Raw genomic sequence first — 19527 nt, 5'->3', positions numbered from 1 at the left:
ACCAAGACACACACCATACTGACAGATGAAAACAAGTCACGTACCACGTGTATTTCTGTGTATCATTTCATATATGTATATATATTCACCAAGGTATAGCATGTAACATACAGCCTGTATTTTTCAAATTTCAGTGGCCTTATTCACAATAATTATCATCAAGGACTATAAAAGTCATCACAAGGCAAAAGACTAGTAAGTTAGTTATATCATGAGACTGCTGGATATATTTCAGAAAATCCAAGCAAAGCAAGTGTAACTCGAGGAATCATATGCTCTTACTGGTTTCAGAAGCACAGCAGGTTTTTGTTCTAGCCAATATAAAAGATACATGCCTTTGTGCTTGTTCACTTATGATAAAATGTCCTTTAAATGCCAAGCTAATTTAAATTCCTGTACCTAGTCACTGTACCAAAACAATTTTTTGATCTCTTTGAAGTAATAAATGCATTAGAATAGAATGAAAGTTCAAACTAGCCACTTGTTACATAAATACAGATAGTACCAGTGGTTTGAATCCTCAAATTTTCCCTTAAGAAAAAAATCATTTATATTGAAGCATATGAAGCAAAATACCTTTGAAATATATTTCAAATAAGAGTTAGTACCAATAGTTTATGAAGGCTACCTTACACTTCATTTTAATTTGCATATCCTCTTGACAAATTTTTATTTTAATAGCTATTTTTTTATGCAGCATGTTTGCTTGAGGTTGTTTTCAAAAAGCTTTCAGACAAAAATCTAAATCATTTGCTGAGGCAACTGAGACTAAGAAAATACCTGATGTTTTTTCATGTCAAATATGTCTGGATGCCTTTTCTTCTGGCAGCTCTAGAACTGTCACACAACAGAAAAGTAACTTGCTGGAGAATTTTGTAGAATCTGGAAAATTCACCTGTATATCATTAATAGACTTAAAGTAGGCAACCTTGCTCAAGAGTATGCAGGCTGGCCCCGATTTTGGCAAAGAAACTGGTAGTAACCAGCATTACCATCTACTGTGCCTGCTATGTATCATGGCTGAAATCTGCATGCTGGATCTAAAGGTACCAGTCATTGTACGTACTTTTATGAATCACTAGTATCAGCAAGATATAACATATTGAAAATAAGAATTAAGGCAATCCCTGGATATACATACAAGATAGTCCAAGTAAGACATAGGGAAATCATTTATTTTCCTTGTCCTAGAATGTGAGACTGGTAACAGCATACTATGTACAGATCTGTTGTCTAACTTCCATGAAAAAGACATTTAAAACTCTAAACTGAAAGAACCCACAAAATTATAAAGCCATTCCTCATACCTAAAACCAGGCATTTATCTGTGGCACCCCTTCTGAGGAAAAAAAAGCAGTGCAGAAGGTACACCAGCACAAGAGCACTTGACGGTAATGTAAAACAGGCAACTTTGCCTTTCTTTCCTCTTACTGGGATGTAAAGTTTGGTCCCTTTCTCCTACCCAGTAACCATCACATCTGGAAGAACATAACTATCTACCCCTGTTTCTACTATTGCTTTATATTGTCCAGAAAGTTACTGAGTACTAATGGATAGATGGCCAGGCTTCATTTCTAAGATAATTATGGAAAATTTCCACGAACTGATTTGATTATGGCATTTCAATACTTTTGCAAGAAGAAAGTACTAAATGCTAGAGCTCTTGAATCTAGTAAAGGAAGACTTAAAAAAAAAAAAAAACAAAACAAAAAAAAAACCACAACACAAAACCCAAACACACAAAATAATCAGAGTAAAAAGAATCAGAAGCAAAACATAGTTACAACATCTTGTGGCGACTACCTCCTAAATTATTCCAGAAAGCTGTGGATTTGCTTTCTCAGCATCATTCAGCCTGATAAGCTTTAGTGAAAAACAAGGCACTAGGCTCCAAATATGACTCACTGGAAAAATTTAACAACCAGGCTAGGAATACACAACATGAAGGCTTTTTCTTGTCTTAAATGCTTTATATAAACCTAAGGATTTCAAGCTTCATATTTCACTTGCTCTTCTAATAATAAAAAGTTACACTCAAAAACCAAGACAAAAAAATTACAAAATAATATCTAGGCTGTAGGGCTGTCTAGGACAGAGCAGCTGTAATTCCGCTTGCCTAAGAGACCAGAGCCCAGATTCTGGGCACACATGCAATGATAGATTTCATTTGTATGATTATTTGCTATTCTCTTTCCACAGGATTCTTCCCTTCTTTGTTTTTCCTGGTCCTTTTTCTGTGGATGAACTAACAATAAAAGTAGCACATGCATATAGCACTTAAGTCCCCAGCAAAATCAAAAATTACCCGTTTTAAATGAAAAGTGTAAATAATGGTGCCTGAGCAAACAAAACAAGTTGTGGCTTTATTTTTTAAACCAAAAGCATAAAATCAAGTTATGAATTTCAATGTTTTAATAAACTGCCAGAGGTAAGCATGATATTTTAAAGGGAAATGATAAAATCTCAGAGAATGAAGTGCCTAGGGCTAGAAGAAACAGCACTACACATTCTTTCTTACAAAATTTCACTCATTTTCCACTGTTACCTTTGATAGTAGCATTTAGCTGATTCAGGAGAGAGAAATAGGTATGCTCAGACAGATGGATCACTAATCTCATGAAGTATGGAAATTCTCATTTTGGGATTCTTGTGTTTAAAAAGTAGGTATTTATTGCAGAGGTAATCTTGCAGATACTAATTGTGAATTAAAATTAAATCCAGTTACTCCATACAGTTATTCTTTCTTAAGCATAAGGAAAGCTGTTTATTGTTCTGAGTCGAGTCAGCATAAGATTTTATTTATATTGCTCAGCCATTTCACTACTGCTGACTTACCTGTTATATAATAATAATAGCTATTATACAAACATAGCAGTAGAGAGTACACACCACAAAAATCAAAGCACAAGGAGACCACTTTTAAACACAGCAGCCTTAATGACTTCTAATATAATGAAAAGTAATTGAGGGTTGAAAAGACCTCCCTTTGCAGGATTCCTTCCTTTAGGAAACTGAGGTCATATGCAATCCAGTTTATAGTAATATTCTCTCAAGAAATTGCTGTACTATCTTCTCCTAAATGTAAGAAAAAACTGTTATTCTAAAACAAAAAAATTGATGGAGCTCCAGGAAGATAACAGTACTTCAAATGTATACACAAAATTATCTCAGAAACCTTAAAGTAACCACACCAGTCATTAAATGCAAAATGCAGTTACTTCAAACAAATATGAAGCTGCCAACAAAAGTACCCACCCTATAAATAAATACCTATACAGGCCAAGGAAAACTTTACATATATATATTTTCATGGAATCTACATACGGATACAAAATGTCAGTTGTGTTAATTTATCAACAAGTACATATTCAGTCACTTCAGTATTATCATTATTGTCAACTTCCAGAGACTTACTAGAAAGAATAATGACACCGACAACAGTATGACCTTGATCATCTACAAGCTACTATTTTCAAGAGTATTCTCTTCTAATATCAAGATATCAGTATGCAAGGGACACACAAGCAGATTCCTAATGCATTTGCACAGAACCCAGGCAGAATTTGCAGTAAAAATATACTCATTATTTAGCGAACACCAGCTCTCTGGGCTGGTATAGCTGTAGCTCTGTATCTTCTGCTAGTGTTGGGATTTAATAGGCATTGAGAGCACAGTAAACTACGCTGTAAGCAGGTAACAACCATATCATGATCACACTCAGAGACTTTGCTTCATCTTTCTTGTGTGCATCTGAGAAGATCTGTGAGTACAGAGCACTGTGCATCAGTACCACCGCCATCACTTTTCTTTAGGCATGGATGTGAATGCCCAGAAATCTGACCTTCATGGTTATGCACAGAAAACATCAATAACTGCTTCCAGTAAATACCAGATTACCATCAAACATGGTTCTTCCAGCTTGGAGTATGTAGGTCCCATCAGTCACTGCATCCTATAAAAGACTTTTTCTGCTCACATCTAGCATAGAAAATAGTCCCAAACTAGTGTAAATGTTCTAGCTGAGACCTTTACAAAGTTCTCTTTCAAATGTCCTCTTCTCAGCAGAATCCCCAAGCTCACATTTTCTGACCATTCTTCAGAGAACGTGGTTTTCTTATCCTGTGTGCTCTGGATGGGATCTCTCTATTAAGAGTAAATATTCACTTAACAGTTGGCCCTAAGATGCTTCTAAAGACAGCCCAAGAGAAAATCTGCCAATGAATGTTACAATTTTTAAAAAAGTTTCAATACTATTTATTTGAAAATTAAACGTTTTTTTCACTCACTCTGTTCTGCCCTGTAGCACTACTTTAACACACACTCCCCTACACTTTCTTTAGTTTTTGCTCCTGACCACATCTGGTGGGAATAAACTGAAAGAAGACTGTTGCTCTACTTCACACATACAGCCATACACAGTTATCACTGCATCTCCTTGGGTCTGAACAGTGATTTCTGGCGTTATGCCTGTGTGTGCCCATTCTTCTGAATTTATTTATCTTTTTCCTGTGGATCTGCTTACTCTTGGTTTCAGTAACTCCAAACTAAGGGAAGAGGAATCCCCATAGAAGCATGTATCTGCTTACTCTGGTACCACCTCTTTTCTCAAATGTGCTTTTCATTCTCTTGCTTTTGGAGTTAGTCCTTAGAAAAATTCTCATTGACAGCACAGACCTTGGAACATCCATGGGACTTCTGGACTTCATTTCCCAAATACCATTTTCAGGCTCAGTGCCTGGCATTTTATGGGACTGACTCAAGACACCCTACCAGCTTTCTTGAGTGACAAACTTATGGTTAACTCCTACTTCTCATTTATCTGTTTAACTCTTGGGCCTGCAGTCATCCTTCCTCACAGCTTAGAGGATTTGAGCTGGAGCATGGCATTCAAATTAACTCTATAGGTTATATATGGAACACTCAACTACATCATAACAAATCAAAATAATTACACAGTAGAGAACATTAATGACACTACTATGATTTGTAAATACCTATTTGCTAGTAAAACAATTAACATTATTGCTATATACTTCATCTTCCAGGCTGCAAAAATGTGTTAGTCTCCATATTTGTTGTCCACCGAGATTCAATAACATTCTATTCCCAGCTCTAAAGGTGAGTTATAGGACATTGTAGTTCAAGCCACACAGAATAATTTCATTATTTCCAGAGAAAAACAGCACACATCCAAGTCATTTTAAGACTATTTGACAGTCTCTATCAATAGAGTCAGAAATGCTCATAAAGCTTAGAATTTTAGAATTTCTCAAAAATCAAACCATTCCTGAAGCAAAAAAAGGAAAATTAAACATAGGTAATTCCTGATGCTATAAGCTGATGCCAGTCATTAAATCTGTGGTACAGTGGGAAAAACTTGTATTTTGCAAGATGAAAAAAAGTGTGTATTTAATAGCTTACCCCTTCTGCCTTCTCTTCTGTGTTAGCCAGCATCTCCTGGAGGGCCCGTACTGACAGTGACTGCTCCAGCACAAAGGTGCAGATGGACAAATCAGGTGGAACATTCTAGGTGAAAGAAAAAAAAGAGATCACATTAGCGACAGATTTGCTGAACAGCAATTTCCTATGTTTCTGTTTTCCCTCACTTTCCATGAACCTGAAAGATCTACTGTATCCTTGAGGCTATGAAAGCCAGCCACAGATTGGGCTGCAACAGTTAAAAGCTTAGCCAGCAAAGAGAAGGGAAGCAATTCATTGCCTCTGCTCAGCCTTTGCAAGCTGATAACCAATAAACTGCAATCAAGTTCAGCAGAGGATCACAGAGTTTGTCGGGGCTAGTGCACTCACCCTGCATGGCTGAGGGAGCTGAGCTAAATCAGCCTGGATGGAGAAGAGAGAAGAGAGGAAGGTCTTACAGTTCCCTTTACAAACCTAGTGGTGATTACAGGGAAAATGGAGGCACACTCTTCTTGGAGGTGTTCGTTGAAAGCAACAGAAGCATCAATACAGGGTGTATCAAAGAAAATTACAATTAGATATTAGGGAGAAAAAAATCACTCTGGAAGTAAAAAACACTGTCAAAGGATGCTAAGCAAAGCGCTGGTATCTCTGACATTAGCATACAGAACATGTATCTTAGCCATTATGTTCACATTGTGGGGAAAACAAAATTCAGTCCTTAGGCTACTGATAGTAGCCAGACCTCATCCTTATGATGATCTCCAGGTCAAGATGAATTTTCTGTAGCAGAAACATTAGACACTGAGCATCAAGGCCAAGATAGTAGCTTCTCAGACTTGCAGGGCAGTATGTTTCACCATATTATGTTATAAGTGGCATATAATCAGAGAGTCTTATAAAAATAAATATTTAACTTGTCATGACTGAAAAAAATCATTGAGCTATTGAAAAGGTGGCTTTACAGACTAGCATAAAAATCTGTAATAAAATTGAAACAGGTTTGTAATAGCTATGTCTAAGTTACAAAGTAAAACTAGATTTTATGTGGGGATCTTTTCTTCTGTTAATAGAAGAATATGCAACTCCTACAAACCTTTACATGCCTCCAGAAATTCTTTCATGTTCTTTCTCTTTTTCTTTCATGTTAATGGCGTATTTTAGTTTTGGAATACTTTTACTGACTATTGGAAATCAGTTTTTTACACCATGGATGCTTTTACCACTAAAGCTGTAAAACTGCATATTTATTCAAAGTGTGTACAGTTTGAAGAGGCCTCTTCCAAGGCTTCAAAAATTAAATGGTAAAAGGTAGTTGCAAAAAAAATTTCATCCACTCTTTTTCAAAAGTTAGTTTACTCAGAATACCTCACACTATTAATATCTTATTAGATTGCTGTTCATTCATCCTAACTACAGTATTTCAGGTCTGTTTATTAACTAATAGATATTTCATTACCTTCCACTATTTATATTTTTTTAAAATTAATGTAAAATGGTATTTTAAGCTAAAGTTTTAGCCAGATCAAAAAGCATTAAATAACATCCTCTTTTGCATGGGATTTTGCCTGACTTATGCAATGATACTTAGGCATGAAATATTTTTAAGCCTCTACTTACTTGTCTGTGTACTTGTTAACATTTTTCTTTTGTAGTTACCCAGACACTACAACAGTCCTTTTCATGCTGGTATTAAGCCAACAGACAATGAATTCATTTCTCTTCAAAACATCCTTGTAATATAAGTACTATCCTAAGCCCTTATTTTACAAAGCAGGGAAGACACCACTCAAAGACTGCAGGTTGTAAAGTGTGGTTTCTGCTCAGTAAACACAAGTATGATCTTCCATTCTGGAAAGCCTCACAGAAATTAATACTCTGACAGTCCAGCTAGCTCTCAATTCTCTCCAGTGAAGCCTGACTGACAAGAGTCTGAACAAAACCGAAAAAGATGCTCCTTACACTGTGCTCAGGAATGAGCCACCGCTACGTTTTCTGTATCTGTTTATAGCAAATATATCTAAGCAAACAAAGTCTCTGTAACAGTGTTCCTACTGTTATTGCTGTTATTTAAAGCAAGACTGTTGATAGCAGAATGTCTCCCATACAATTTTGTGAACTATCAAAATTTTTTACTAGTAAACCTACCCTACAGGCTATACACTCTAAAATATGGAAAATCCTGCATCATTTCACAGGGTGATCAAGCCAACATAATTAGGACATTCCTCCTTCACTGATTCCATTCTCCTTTATGTTTAAGACAGCCATGAACATCTTATCGTTCCCCAATAAAACTGAGGAATGAAGTCACAATGAACATTTTTTAGCTACTCTCATACCAGGTAAGGCACACTTTAAGCAGCCAGACTACTGTAATAAAGGAGCACCATATGAGATCATCTTGCTTTAATTGAGAGGCACCTTCTTACAATCTAGCAAAATGTTAGAACCAGCTTCTGTTTCTCAAGACAAAAGGGAGAGAACATTATTCCACCTCACCTCTGTTGCCTGAATGCCTATGTACTCGGTGGCACTCAGTGAGCAGTGTTTCCCCTAAGAGCCAAAGAAAAATGCATCTACTGATGCTTGTGATGAAACATGTGTATTGGACTCCTTCTCTCTAGTAGTTGTTCACCCAAATCTGCTCTACTGAAGATCCAACAGGCATGGTTGCATACAGTCTACAACAGTGTACAACAACATAGGCATACATGGGACCGATGAAGAGCTGTCAACATATTTAGCTCAGACAGTTACAGCTCTGCTCACCCCTATACAGTCTATATTAATGCTGATGCTTTTAAAGCTCTGGACTTACAAGACAAGGCTTCAGGCTAGCATACAGACACAGACTGAAGGTTCCTATTGTGAATAGCCCCCTTTAAAAATAGTAATTCCACATAATATTTAAACTCTCATTTAAATATACTAAAAATTTATTTACAGTGCATTTTCCATCTATTCAAAGCATAAAATGAAAATGAGAAAGGAAAAACACAGAATCATTGCCAGTCCTCTGATTATCTACCTTATCTCTCATATTACCTCATACAGACAGAGGAAGGAATATGAAAAAGAAAGGTATTCTGTATTATATGGAAGCCTAACATTCCCCATCAAAAGGTATCCATGAAAATTACAGTGTAGTTTTTAGTTCCTAGTCTGATAAGTGACTGCATGTGTTAGAGGCTGCAAGGAAAATCTGTAGCAATCAGTTCGCATTAACAGACTTTTCTGAGAGCAGGTCAAATGTGTAGGCAGGTGTTTCAGCGATTGCTTTGCTAGACTATGAATACATTATTAAATAAGAAAGAATTTTAAAGACAACATTTTCCTAGATGTCTAAAAAACACCCACCAGTGCATTTTTAATAAATACAAAAACAATCTGTAATTACCTGGAAAATGTCAACATTTAATTATAATAACAAATCTTTAATTTGAGAGCAGAACGCAATTTATACCCCCAAAACTTATCAGTGTTCAAAAGCACATGTATCAACAGACATAAATAACGATATTGGAAATCCTCAACCTTCTTTTCCATCAATTTTTATTGTATTCAACTTTGCTGCAGTGACTTTCTAAATGAAGGCACAGAAAAATAGCTCTTATTCCATAAGGGGGTTTTTGTTTTGTTTTGCTATGGAATATGTAATGAGATCCTTGGACAATCCAGGGACTCTGTATCACTTATCTTTAACCTAACAGATCAGTGGAAAATTCTGATAAACAATGGCAGTATTCAAAGTAGTTTATTTTCTATTTATTTTTGACATATTTGCAAAATCAATTTGGTTTTAATGGGTTTTAATATAAAATAAACCCAGTGACTTAAAAAGTAAAAAGCAGCAACTTCAGTGTTTCTCAGAGCTAAACATTACTGATTTTCACTGCTAGTTCTTGTTTAAAAGATTTGTCTCGTTAATTATTTGCCTAGGCAATCTAGTCAGTCATAATTACAACCCAATATGCAAGTAGCTTGATTAAAAAAACAGATTATTACACAAATAAACTAGAAATTGAATATTAAATTTCAAAAGGAGATTCAGTACTGCTAGGAGAAAAATAATAAATTACTATTAACTTTTTCTATTGATCATCATCATTGTAATAGCACAGTCAGCAAAATTAAGATAAAATAATGTAATTGTCATCTGAAATTTTTAAAGCATATCTATTACTGGAGTAATTGCTGGATTATTTAGAAAATTTGAGAATTCTTCATTCTTCCTGATGTTTTAACTGTATTTATTGTGTACACTAATTTTCTGTAGCAATATTTGCATAGTAAATTATGCTTTACTCTGCGGGAGGCAGATTTGCAAATTAGATAATCATACCCTTTATTAAAAAGGTGTTTTGAGTAAAGCTTTTGAAATGCTATTTAAAAATATCTCCAACTCTAGTCCAACCCACAGTTGAATCATGGATACTGGATGTATTCATTACGCACCATTTCAGGTTTTAGTGAATTATTATTTACAAGCATGCCATACTCCAGCGTGATGACAATGAAAGCAAGAGCCTGAGATGCAAAACTCAGTCCCACTGTCACTATTGTGATGATCACACTGTGTTAACAAGCCACAATAATGTATGACTTGCTCATATAATATGATGCATATAATCTTGTGAATGTAAACTTAACTTCTGCCTGTCATGAATATTAGTACAAGACTGACGAAAAATAAATTGCACCAGCAAACACAATTATGTTTTTAAGAATAAGCAGCTTTACCTCAGCTTGTTCCTCTTCCTAGTTATTTGCAAGCCTCCTAGTTGTTTTCCTAAGCTTATGGTTATTTTTATTTCTCTTCGAACCAAATTCCCAGTGAAATGCACTTGTAGGTATTTCATCTATTAACTGTACACTAAATATTCACACATCAATACCTAAAAACCCTAACTAAGCAACCTGATTTACAAAGCATCCACAGTTTGCATCATTGTCAAAAAAAAAAGAGATGTGGGTGTTCCTAACTTTAAAAATAAGCACATTGATTAGATGCCTAGCTTTGAGAATCCAAGTAGGAAGATTCAGAAAATTAATTTTAGTATAGAATTTGAGCAAAACATCTGCAGCCCTATTTGTGGGAGTAGCCTGAAAGAAACTGAATCAATCATCTATTTTCAAGTTACATTTAAATTTATACATCTTAGTCTTTTTGGCAGTCCTTTCTACTTAAATGAAATTCTGTCTGGTGACAGTGATGAAACAGACTCAATATAACCAAGTAAAAACATCCACTTCTAGGATTCTACCTAGAAGGCATAGCTTTCTGTGTTTTCAAGTTTGTCATCAAAAAGATGGACCCAGGACAGAAATACATGGCTCTGAAGACAAGTCCCATCAGCCAAATGGGATGAATCATATTCACCAAATCCCGAAAGAGAAAAGACAAAGAATGACTTATCAGTCTCACAGTTTTAGTTCTAGAAGAGAGGACCCTTCAATAACAACCCTTCAATAGCTCCTGCATGTTTATCATTAGCAGACCATGAAGGCTGCCTGGCCACCTCCTATGAAAAAACCTCGCTTTCAGTTGTTTATGACTATTAGAATCTGAAATCATCACTTTCTGTATGAGACCTTTACAGGATATTTCCATCTGAAACAGTTGCTTCCATTAAAAGCAGAGTTTTCAACATTCATAACTTTTTCTGTTACTATATCTAAAATCTGTAATGCCATCATGTTTTTGGAAGAGAGTTTTGACAAGGGAGGTGGTCTTTTGTCACAAGTATGCTCTTCACTTTTTTCTAGGGAAAACTTTTAAAATCCAGTCAAGTTCTACTTCCTGAAAAATGTCATTTTTCACATAGTGAAAAGTTTCTTGTGAACAATTGAAAGCTCTAAAGATTCCTGGTTCATAGAACAGCTGTTTCAGGGGATAAAAATGAAGAACTCACAGGAATAACAGAAGAATTAAACCAGAATAGGGTCTGGAATAAATTTAAAAAAAAAAAAAAAAAGGAAAAGGAAACCAACACAGGGAAAAACAACTAGTGGTACAACTGAGGTCAGACCCAAACACACTGCAATCAATTAATTCTCAAACCTAGAACACAAGACAGCTCCAAGTCCTCAGTGCTTCTTCTGAATCATGATGTTCGCCTATGTCACCACATGCTGATCACCTGTATTATATCTTGTTAATCTGGCCTAAACAACTGATTTTTTTTCATTTTTTAAAAAGATTCTCTTCTTGTGGTCATATATACAAAGTTTCCCTATTTTATTCACATTTCTGAGTGAAGAATTCTCTCATAAATAAAGTGTTAGATTTGACAAACCCAGCAGTGAAAAAAGTCTTGAGCATACTTTCTGTTCATGTATCAAAGAGAAACACTCATCTACATTAGTCTCTGTCTTATCACAAGGAGTTACTAGCTTTTATGAGTCAGCACAACAGTGAAGACCAAAATCCTTCCCTAGTCTTATTTTCAGATAGTGCATGTCATCTGCTGGTCACAGTGGAACAGTTCATTGGCAAAGAAAAATGCATTACCTTAAACTTAAGCTGTACAAACCCAAGGTGTAACATTCAGATGGAAACAGCTTCTTGGGTTTTTCCCCCTCTCACAATCTCCTTTAAAAAACCATAAGAAACCTATTTCTACTTTGTTGTTACATAAGTGCAATTATATTATCTTATGCTTGAAAACAACATCAGAGATTTTTGTTACAATTTTTCAGTTTTAGCTCTTTGGACACAACTTTGATCCCAAGAGCTGTCAAGGGTCATGAGGCTATGTGCTGGTTTTGGCTGAAGTAGAGTCAATTCTCTTCTTAAGTAGCAATTACGGGGCTCTGTTTTGGACTTGTGCTGGAAACGGTGTTGATAACACAGGGATGTTTTCGTTATTGCTGTGCAGTGCTTACACAGAGCCAAGGCCTTTCTGCTCCTCACATCCCCCCCACCAGGGAGGAGGCTGAGGGTGCGCAAGAAGTTGGGAGGAGACACAGCTGGGACAGCTGAGCCCAACTGACCAAAGGCATATTCCATACCATATGACTTCATGCTCAGCAATAAAACTAGGGGGAAAGTTGGCAGGGGGGGCACGGCTTGAGGAATGGCTGGGCATTGGTCAGTTGGTGATGAGCAACTGTTTTCATTTGCATCATTTGTCTTTCTAGGGTTTTATTTCTCTTACTTTATTATTTCCCTTTTCATTACAGTTTTTATTATTATTACTATTTTATTTTCTTTCAGTTATTAAACTGTTCTTATCTCACATGGTTTCTCACTTTCACTCTTCCTATTCTCTTCCCCCCCAATCTTGCTGGGGGAGGGGAGTGAGCAAGTGTTTGTGTGGTGCTTAGTTGCCAGCTGGGGTTAAACCACAACAGCTTGTTATTAACAGAGCAAACTGTCTTAACTGCTTGGAAGTTGTAATTCCCAGTATGATGTTTGCTTTTTTTACATTCAGGGCCTCATACATTTCATGTCTAAAAAAGGCTAAGAGGTTTTTTCTCTTGTCCTCCATCTCTCCCTCAGGTCTCCTCTATAACTATATATAATTCCAACATATCTACATTACTGAGAGCTGTTTCCCCTTTTTATCTCTTTTCTGAAAATTTAAAACTCTTAGCAACAGATAAAAGTGATATTGTATAAGGAGCCATATAACTACATTTCAGCCTGAAGAGATAAACCAGGTCAATCAGCTCAACAGCCATGACAACATACATATACACTGCTGTAGCCAGAAGCCTGGATGAACATTAGCTAATAGTGTATCACCCTAATGCAGTGTAAATATATTCATTTTTAAGGCAATTAGAAAAATTCCATGCTAATTAATAAAATTTTAAAATCTCATAGGATGCTACAGAGATTCTAGGTACAGATCCAAATTAACAAAACATTTTTTGTTTAACTTCATGATTCTTCTTCAAATTCTACCTTATTAAGCTAATCTTATGTGCATTATTCAAAACTTTACAGTTCTCTTTTATTCTTAGAGATTATGTTGTATTTGTAGCTACTGTAACAAGTAATGGAAAAATCTAGGGTATTATCAGTTGGAAGGGTACTATTGCTTTTGAACCTGGAAGGAAGAGGAAGCAGCTACCCTTTGATTCCTGCAGCATCAGAAAGATGATCTTTATAAATAAATACTATTTTGCCCCTTTCTAGAAAGCATAGCAAACACCCAAGGAAGATCTTCCTAATCTCTGACCAGATTTCTAATAAACCATGCACATTACAAACATACATATTTCAAAGTAGGAATCCTACAATCTTTTGGAATCAAACACGTGGGGCAAAAGTGCATGTCTTTTGTGGCTGTCATAATTGACATGGCCTGACCTGTCTTAGTAGAAATCTTACCTCCCTATAATAACCAATAGGACATTATTTGCAGAGATTCTCTTACTGTTAAGTTGATCCCATAGCTGAAATCTTCACAGTGGAATTATAACATGTAAAAATAAATTCCAAATAAATATAAATACTAACCCTTACAGAGTACCCTACATCAACTCTAATGAGCAATATATTCACTTTTCAGTGAACGTGAAACAGTATGTCTAAAAGAAGCTAAACCGCTTATTTAACTCATAAGCTATCCACTATAAAACACCACAATGGACACCAAAATTTAAATTCTAAGGACTTTATTATAAGTTTTCAATTATTACCCTTTTCCATTTTAAGTCGCCGAAATAAAGAGTCAACCTGTGTTACCAGGAAAATTGGTGCCTATCAAATATTGCTGGAATGGGGAACTGGGAATTTATGCTCTGAGTCACCTCTGACTTGTCCTTAAACAAAGGCAAGGAGATGCATCATCAGCTCTCTCCTGGGCAACACAGTTTAAAAGTAGTAAAGCATACACAGCTATCAAAATCATTTGTGCAAGATGCAACAATGCACTTAGGCACTTACAGTACTAAATGGCATATTAACAGTCTATATTTTATTTACACATACGTAGAATAAATAATTTTTTATAAGTAAAATGAATAATGCATACATTCTGTTTTGTGTCAATACCCATTCATGTGCTTAATTCAATTAAAAAAAAATTCAAAACAAACAAAATGCAACTGCCTACAGAATTTTCAGTCTATCCCACCAGCATTACAGAAGCTAGATGTGCTTTTATTTAAATTTAGGTGTGCCAGCTCCTACTAGGTGGCAAAAAACTAGTAAATTATAAAGCCAGTTTATGAAGATGAATAGCATACCCCACCTCATTTCTTTAATTCATCTTTTCTCTCTTGTTATATGTCTTTTAAAGGTAATATGTCTGTTCTGATTCAGGCTGGATGTAATGTTCTCCAGATTATTTTGCACCCCAGACTGCTTAAATCTGATTTACTTAATGTAAAATAACAATTATATAAAAATTTATATAATTCTCTTCAAAGGTATACACATTCACTGCTGTAATGTAAAGCAAATCAAACATGATATATTGAAAAGTTGTTCAATCAAAAAAATGTATCTTTGATGATTAAATTCTTGTACTTTTAGCAAAATTCCAGCAGATATTTGGGTCAGGGACAGAAAGACAAGGAGTCCTAAGAGCAAGGGCTACCTGGCAAGAAATTCTTCATGGAATTAGGGACATACACTGCCAGAGCTTCACTGCTCATAAAAAGTGCAATAATACTTTCAAGCATAAATATCTACTTTAAAAAAAATCTCACCATGTATACTCAGAAATTGTGGTTTATCTGTAAATGTATAAAGCCCCTGCTTGACTGTGCATGGCACTGCATTTGAGCATACACTGCATGATGTAGAAAATAAACACTTATTTTGCTGTGTACCTTTATTGATTACAAAATCAAAAAGCTTGGAAGACTGATTAGTGATTATTTGTTCAGCTTCTTAAAGATTCAGATTTCATCCTTTTTTTGGTCTAAGGTGCCAAAATACTGTTACTAAGCTGTTAAGCAAACAATTGCTGCTTTAAAGGAGACTGTTTATCATTCAGTAACACACCAGCACAAAAAGCTTCCACAAAGTAACATCTAGACAGAAATACCCACATGCATTTCCCAGCAAACAACCCACCTGCTCAGAAGTGAATTATGCAGGAGATAATAAAGCTTAAAAATTCAGAGGTAGGAAAGCCAGTCTCAAGGACCTGGCAAACTATGTGGACTTTTACTCTTTTCCTGCTATTCTTAAATAACAAGAAGTTTATATATAATCACCCCCACATGCAACTGTCACAATCATTCGCCAACCTGAAGTCTTCTTTTACCGTATTCAAGTTCCTCATTTACAAAATTTCATATTTTGACATCATATATTAACTACAGTATTAAGACCTTTGCAGATACCTATTATGCACAACCACTTATTATTTTATAGTTGTTTTCAATTTTATTTTACCAGTATCTCAACTTTCACTTTACCAAGTGTCCTGGTTTCGGCTGGGATAGAATTAATTTTTCTTGAGCTGGGTGAGGGCACAGCTGAAGTGCTGGATGCAGATTTCCCACACAAAACCAGGACACCAAGCAAAGATGTTCCATTCCTATACTAATGTGCATGTCTATGCTGGGGATTTCAAAAGCCTTTGTTTGGTATTGATTTTAAAAAAATAAAAAAATTCCACGTTCTTGCAAATTTTCCAAAATAACCAGAACTCTTAATTAATTCTCCTAAGGAATCCACCTCTCTATAGAAATAAAACAATCCTAATACGAATTATGTGGTTTATGTGTATGTGAAAATAAGAGCTTTAATGGAAACTACAGGTAAAGATAACCTGCATGATAAATAAGATGGAAACATACACAATGGGAAAGAATTATAAACTCAAAATATCAAAAGAAAGTGAGATTTTTATAGTCATTAATCTGTAGACATAGTTGCAACCGTATCAGCCAAAACAGGTCAAATTAATTTAGTGTACTACTGACCAAATCACATATCAAATATAACACTCAAAGCATATTAAAACTTTATTCTCACAATAGCTAAACACAGTGGGCATGTTTCTTATTTAATATAAGACCTCACTGCGATTGTACTTCATTTCTACGGATCTTTTTGCATTGCCTAATACTTAATTTATACACACTGGAGAAAGACATTCTGTATTACGAGACTTTCCAATTTCTTGAATAACCACCACTCAAACTGTTTCTTGCCAAGACCATTCATACTTCATATTGCACTGAGCAGAATGTTTGTTTGCTTTCTAGGACCCCTGTCCAACCGTCTCATGCAAGTCCTGTGCTATGCCTATTTCTTTTTCTCTCACAGTACTCAAAATGTCACAGAGCTTTGACATTTTCCTTCATATAGAAATAACTTGTCCCAGCTGTGACTTTTAATGGATCAATACACACCTTGAGCATTCTACCTAAACTAATTCATCCCATATTACCTAAAGCCATTTGAATGATGGCTGTTACTGATTTTGATTCATATTTTCCTCATTTATTGCCTTATCACCAGCTATAAACATCACACACTGTGCACATAAAACTGATCAATACCCAGACAAACACCAAGAAAACCTGAAATTCTTAGAGCTCTGCTACCATTAAATGCATTTAGATATGGGATAGAGGTAGAGTTTGCAGGATTGTTAAGGAAAGACTGTATCAGTCTTTTGAAATCAGCCCAGTGACATTAGTTTCCTATGCTTTTTTTTTATGGTGTGTAAAAAGTCAGTTCTCATGGAAAGGCATTGTTTTTGTGGATGATATCTTTGAAAATATGTCAAGAGAAGAATACAAATACCTGGAATATGGACTAAACTTCCCCTCCTAAATACATTCTTTATATCCAGTAGGGAGGAAAGAGAGAACTTCTAAGGAGTTAAAGCTCAAAAACATTGATTAGTATTATTCACAGGGGCTCAATACATTAACAAGAATATCACTTTCTAGAAGACAAGAAAAACTATCTCATACTCAGTTAAGTGGAACATTAGCATCAACCCCTTCCAGTTCACACAACTCCACAACTAACAGATTGAAGACAGTGCAAAAGTAGACTGCACACCATCACTCCTTCACAAGAACCTTGCACTGAGGCACAGAGAACCTTAAAACTCCTTTTGGCTTATAAATAGGATTTGAAAAGGCCAAACCAAAAAAGACAGAGAGGGACATTCTAAGCCACTAATCATACTGTGGGAAACCACAGTATTATTCCCATCCTCCAGCTGTTACAGACATGTTGGTTTGGTAAGAAAAAACAGGCTGGAGACATCAGTGTGGTTGATGGTTCGTGTATCAACTTCATGTCCATCACTCACATCTACAGGTTTTCAAACAAACATCAAACTTCCAGCTATTATTCAAAAATAATTAAACAGCCAGGAAAAGCAGCCCACTCTGACCTTCTGCATTTTTGCATACTTTTAAGATAATAATCACTTTTTTTTTTTTACCATCTGGCCTCTGTTTTTTTTAATGCAAAACAAAGCAACTGTTCTTCCACTTGTGAAACCAGATAAAGTTATGCTTGTATTTGTATATGACAACCCCCACTGCCAGCATCAGGACAGTTACTAAAAACATTTGTGTTTCAAGCACAGGGACACAAAACATACATCCTCAACTTCCAAACTATTTCCACTTGCCTTCCAACCCAGACTATTTACAAACCAACACCCTCAATTTAATGTTGAAAATACTTCTTATGATAGCAAGTTACAGCATTCCCTCTGTTGTTAAAAAACACAAATCTTCCTCATTTTCATCAGGAAGTAAGCAGGAGGAAAAGCCTAGAAACTTGAAAATCACTGCCCAAAACATAAAGAGTTTCAAAAAATCTTAACAAACAAACCAACCAAAAGTCCTTAATATTCTTTTGTTTGTTTCATTTCAGATACAACTGATATTACTTACCTCAAAGAAATACAGATTCACTTAATAGGCCACATTTCTTCACCCTAACTTCTGAGAGCTCATTGGGCTGGCATTATTCACAGGAGTCTAACTGAGCCAGATTTAGCCCAACAGTGCTTAAAAATACTGAGTACAAAGTAACAATAACTCGACTTCAAGTGCCGAGCAGGGCTGAAGAGCTAATTTAAAACTGCTACTTCAGACAAAAGTTCGCCTAACTGGCTTAAAATAAGCATTTGCACTTTCGTGTGTTCTTAGCTTGAAACACACAGATTTATGAATCTGTTTTTTTCAGTTTTTCAGATGCACAGGTCCATATCAGCCTAATTAAAATTCAAACAACTGCTTTGTAACTACTCTGCGTGTACTAACGAAGGACATTCTGCTCTAAACCCATCAGAGAAAATATTTAAAGTGCTGAGTTCTAGAGGACTTAGCAGAATATGCACGCTGTGTAACCTCATCATGATGTTGAGGGTACCGCAGCAAGCCCAAAGATGCCCAGGGCTGTGCTTGCATTGAACAGCTCCCAGTTGTAACCTTCATCAGGCATGAATGTACAGCAAATAAGAACTCCCACCTCAAAATATTTTGGTGTTGCTCTATGTATCACTTTATTTATCTTTCAAGAACTTTCTTATGGTATTCCAGTACAGCTTGTGTATTTAGTGAAGGCAAATAATGTGCTTCCAGTCCTTAATGCCTAGTCCCAAAATTATTGAGTCCCAAGACTTCATACTAAATGGGGAAAAAAACCCTCAAGCACCAAACCCCATCAGAGAAGCAATTGAGGGCATTGCTTTGAACAGAATGTTCAAAATACAAATAGCTAAAGCCATCATGCAATACTAACAGCTCTCCTTTATAACAGGAACAGTGCTAAAAAGGGCAGGACTTGGAAGCTAAATCACAGCAAACGCAGATTTTCATAAGCCTGCAGAAAACTCACCAAACCAACTATGGGATTGTACACTACATATCTGAACTTCCTACATCATGGTGCTTGTGTCACAGATGTATTTCAGACAACATTTTCCAGCATAATATTTGCTTCTTTTTATATTTAAATCTTTAAATAATGGGAAGCTTAAACAGTTACTGGGCTATAAATTATAAAGGGAAACTGATTTAATGGGATTTTCTACATCTGTTCCACTACAATTAAAAAAAAAAAAAAAAAAAAAAAAAAAACGTTACAGATGACAGTACAAGCCTCCTAAATTGTACTATTATGCCTACTAATACTGCACACAACTTTCAGCTGTTATTAGG

At 35.6% G+C, this 19527-nt stretch overlaps 1 protein-coding gene across 1 annotated transcript in view; it reads right to left on the bottom strand.

The window, feature by feature from the left end:
- RYR2 (ryanodine receptor 2) overlaps positions 1-19527 on the bottom strand; it is a 406115-nt gene that overhangs the window by 295620 nt on the left and 90968 nt on the right. Inside the window, exon 3 of the mRNA XM_026846439.1 lies at positions 5422-5526. Within this exon, the coding sequence (XP_026702240.1) occupies positions 5422-5526 (105 nt within the window). The remainder of the gene's footprint in view (positions 1-5421; positions 5527-19527) is intronic.

This window comes from Athene cunicularia, assembly GCF_003259725.1.
Source record: "Athene cunicularia isolate RWA chromosome 3 unlocalized genomic scaffold, athCun1 chr3_part1, whole genome shotgun sequence".
In the NCBI taxonomy this organism is placed as follows: domain Eukaryota; kingdom Metazoa; phylum Chordata; class Aves; order Strigiformes; family Strigidae; genus Athene; species Athene cunicularia.
The sequence above is the reverse complement of the archived record's forward strand: the minus strand, read 5'-3'. Positions and strand labels throughout refer to the sequence as shown.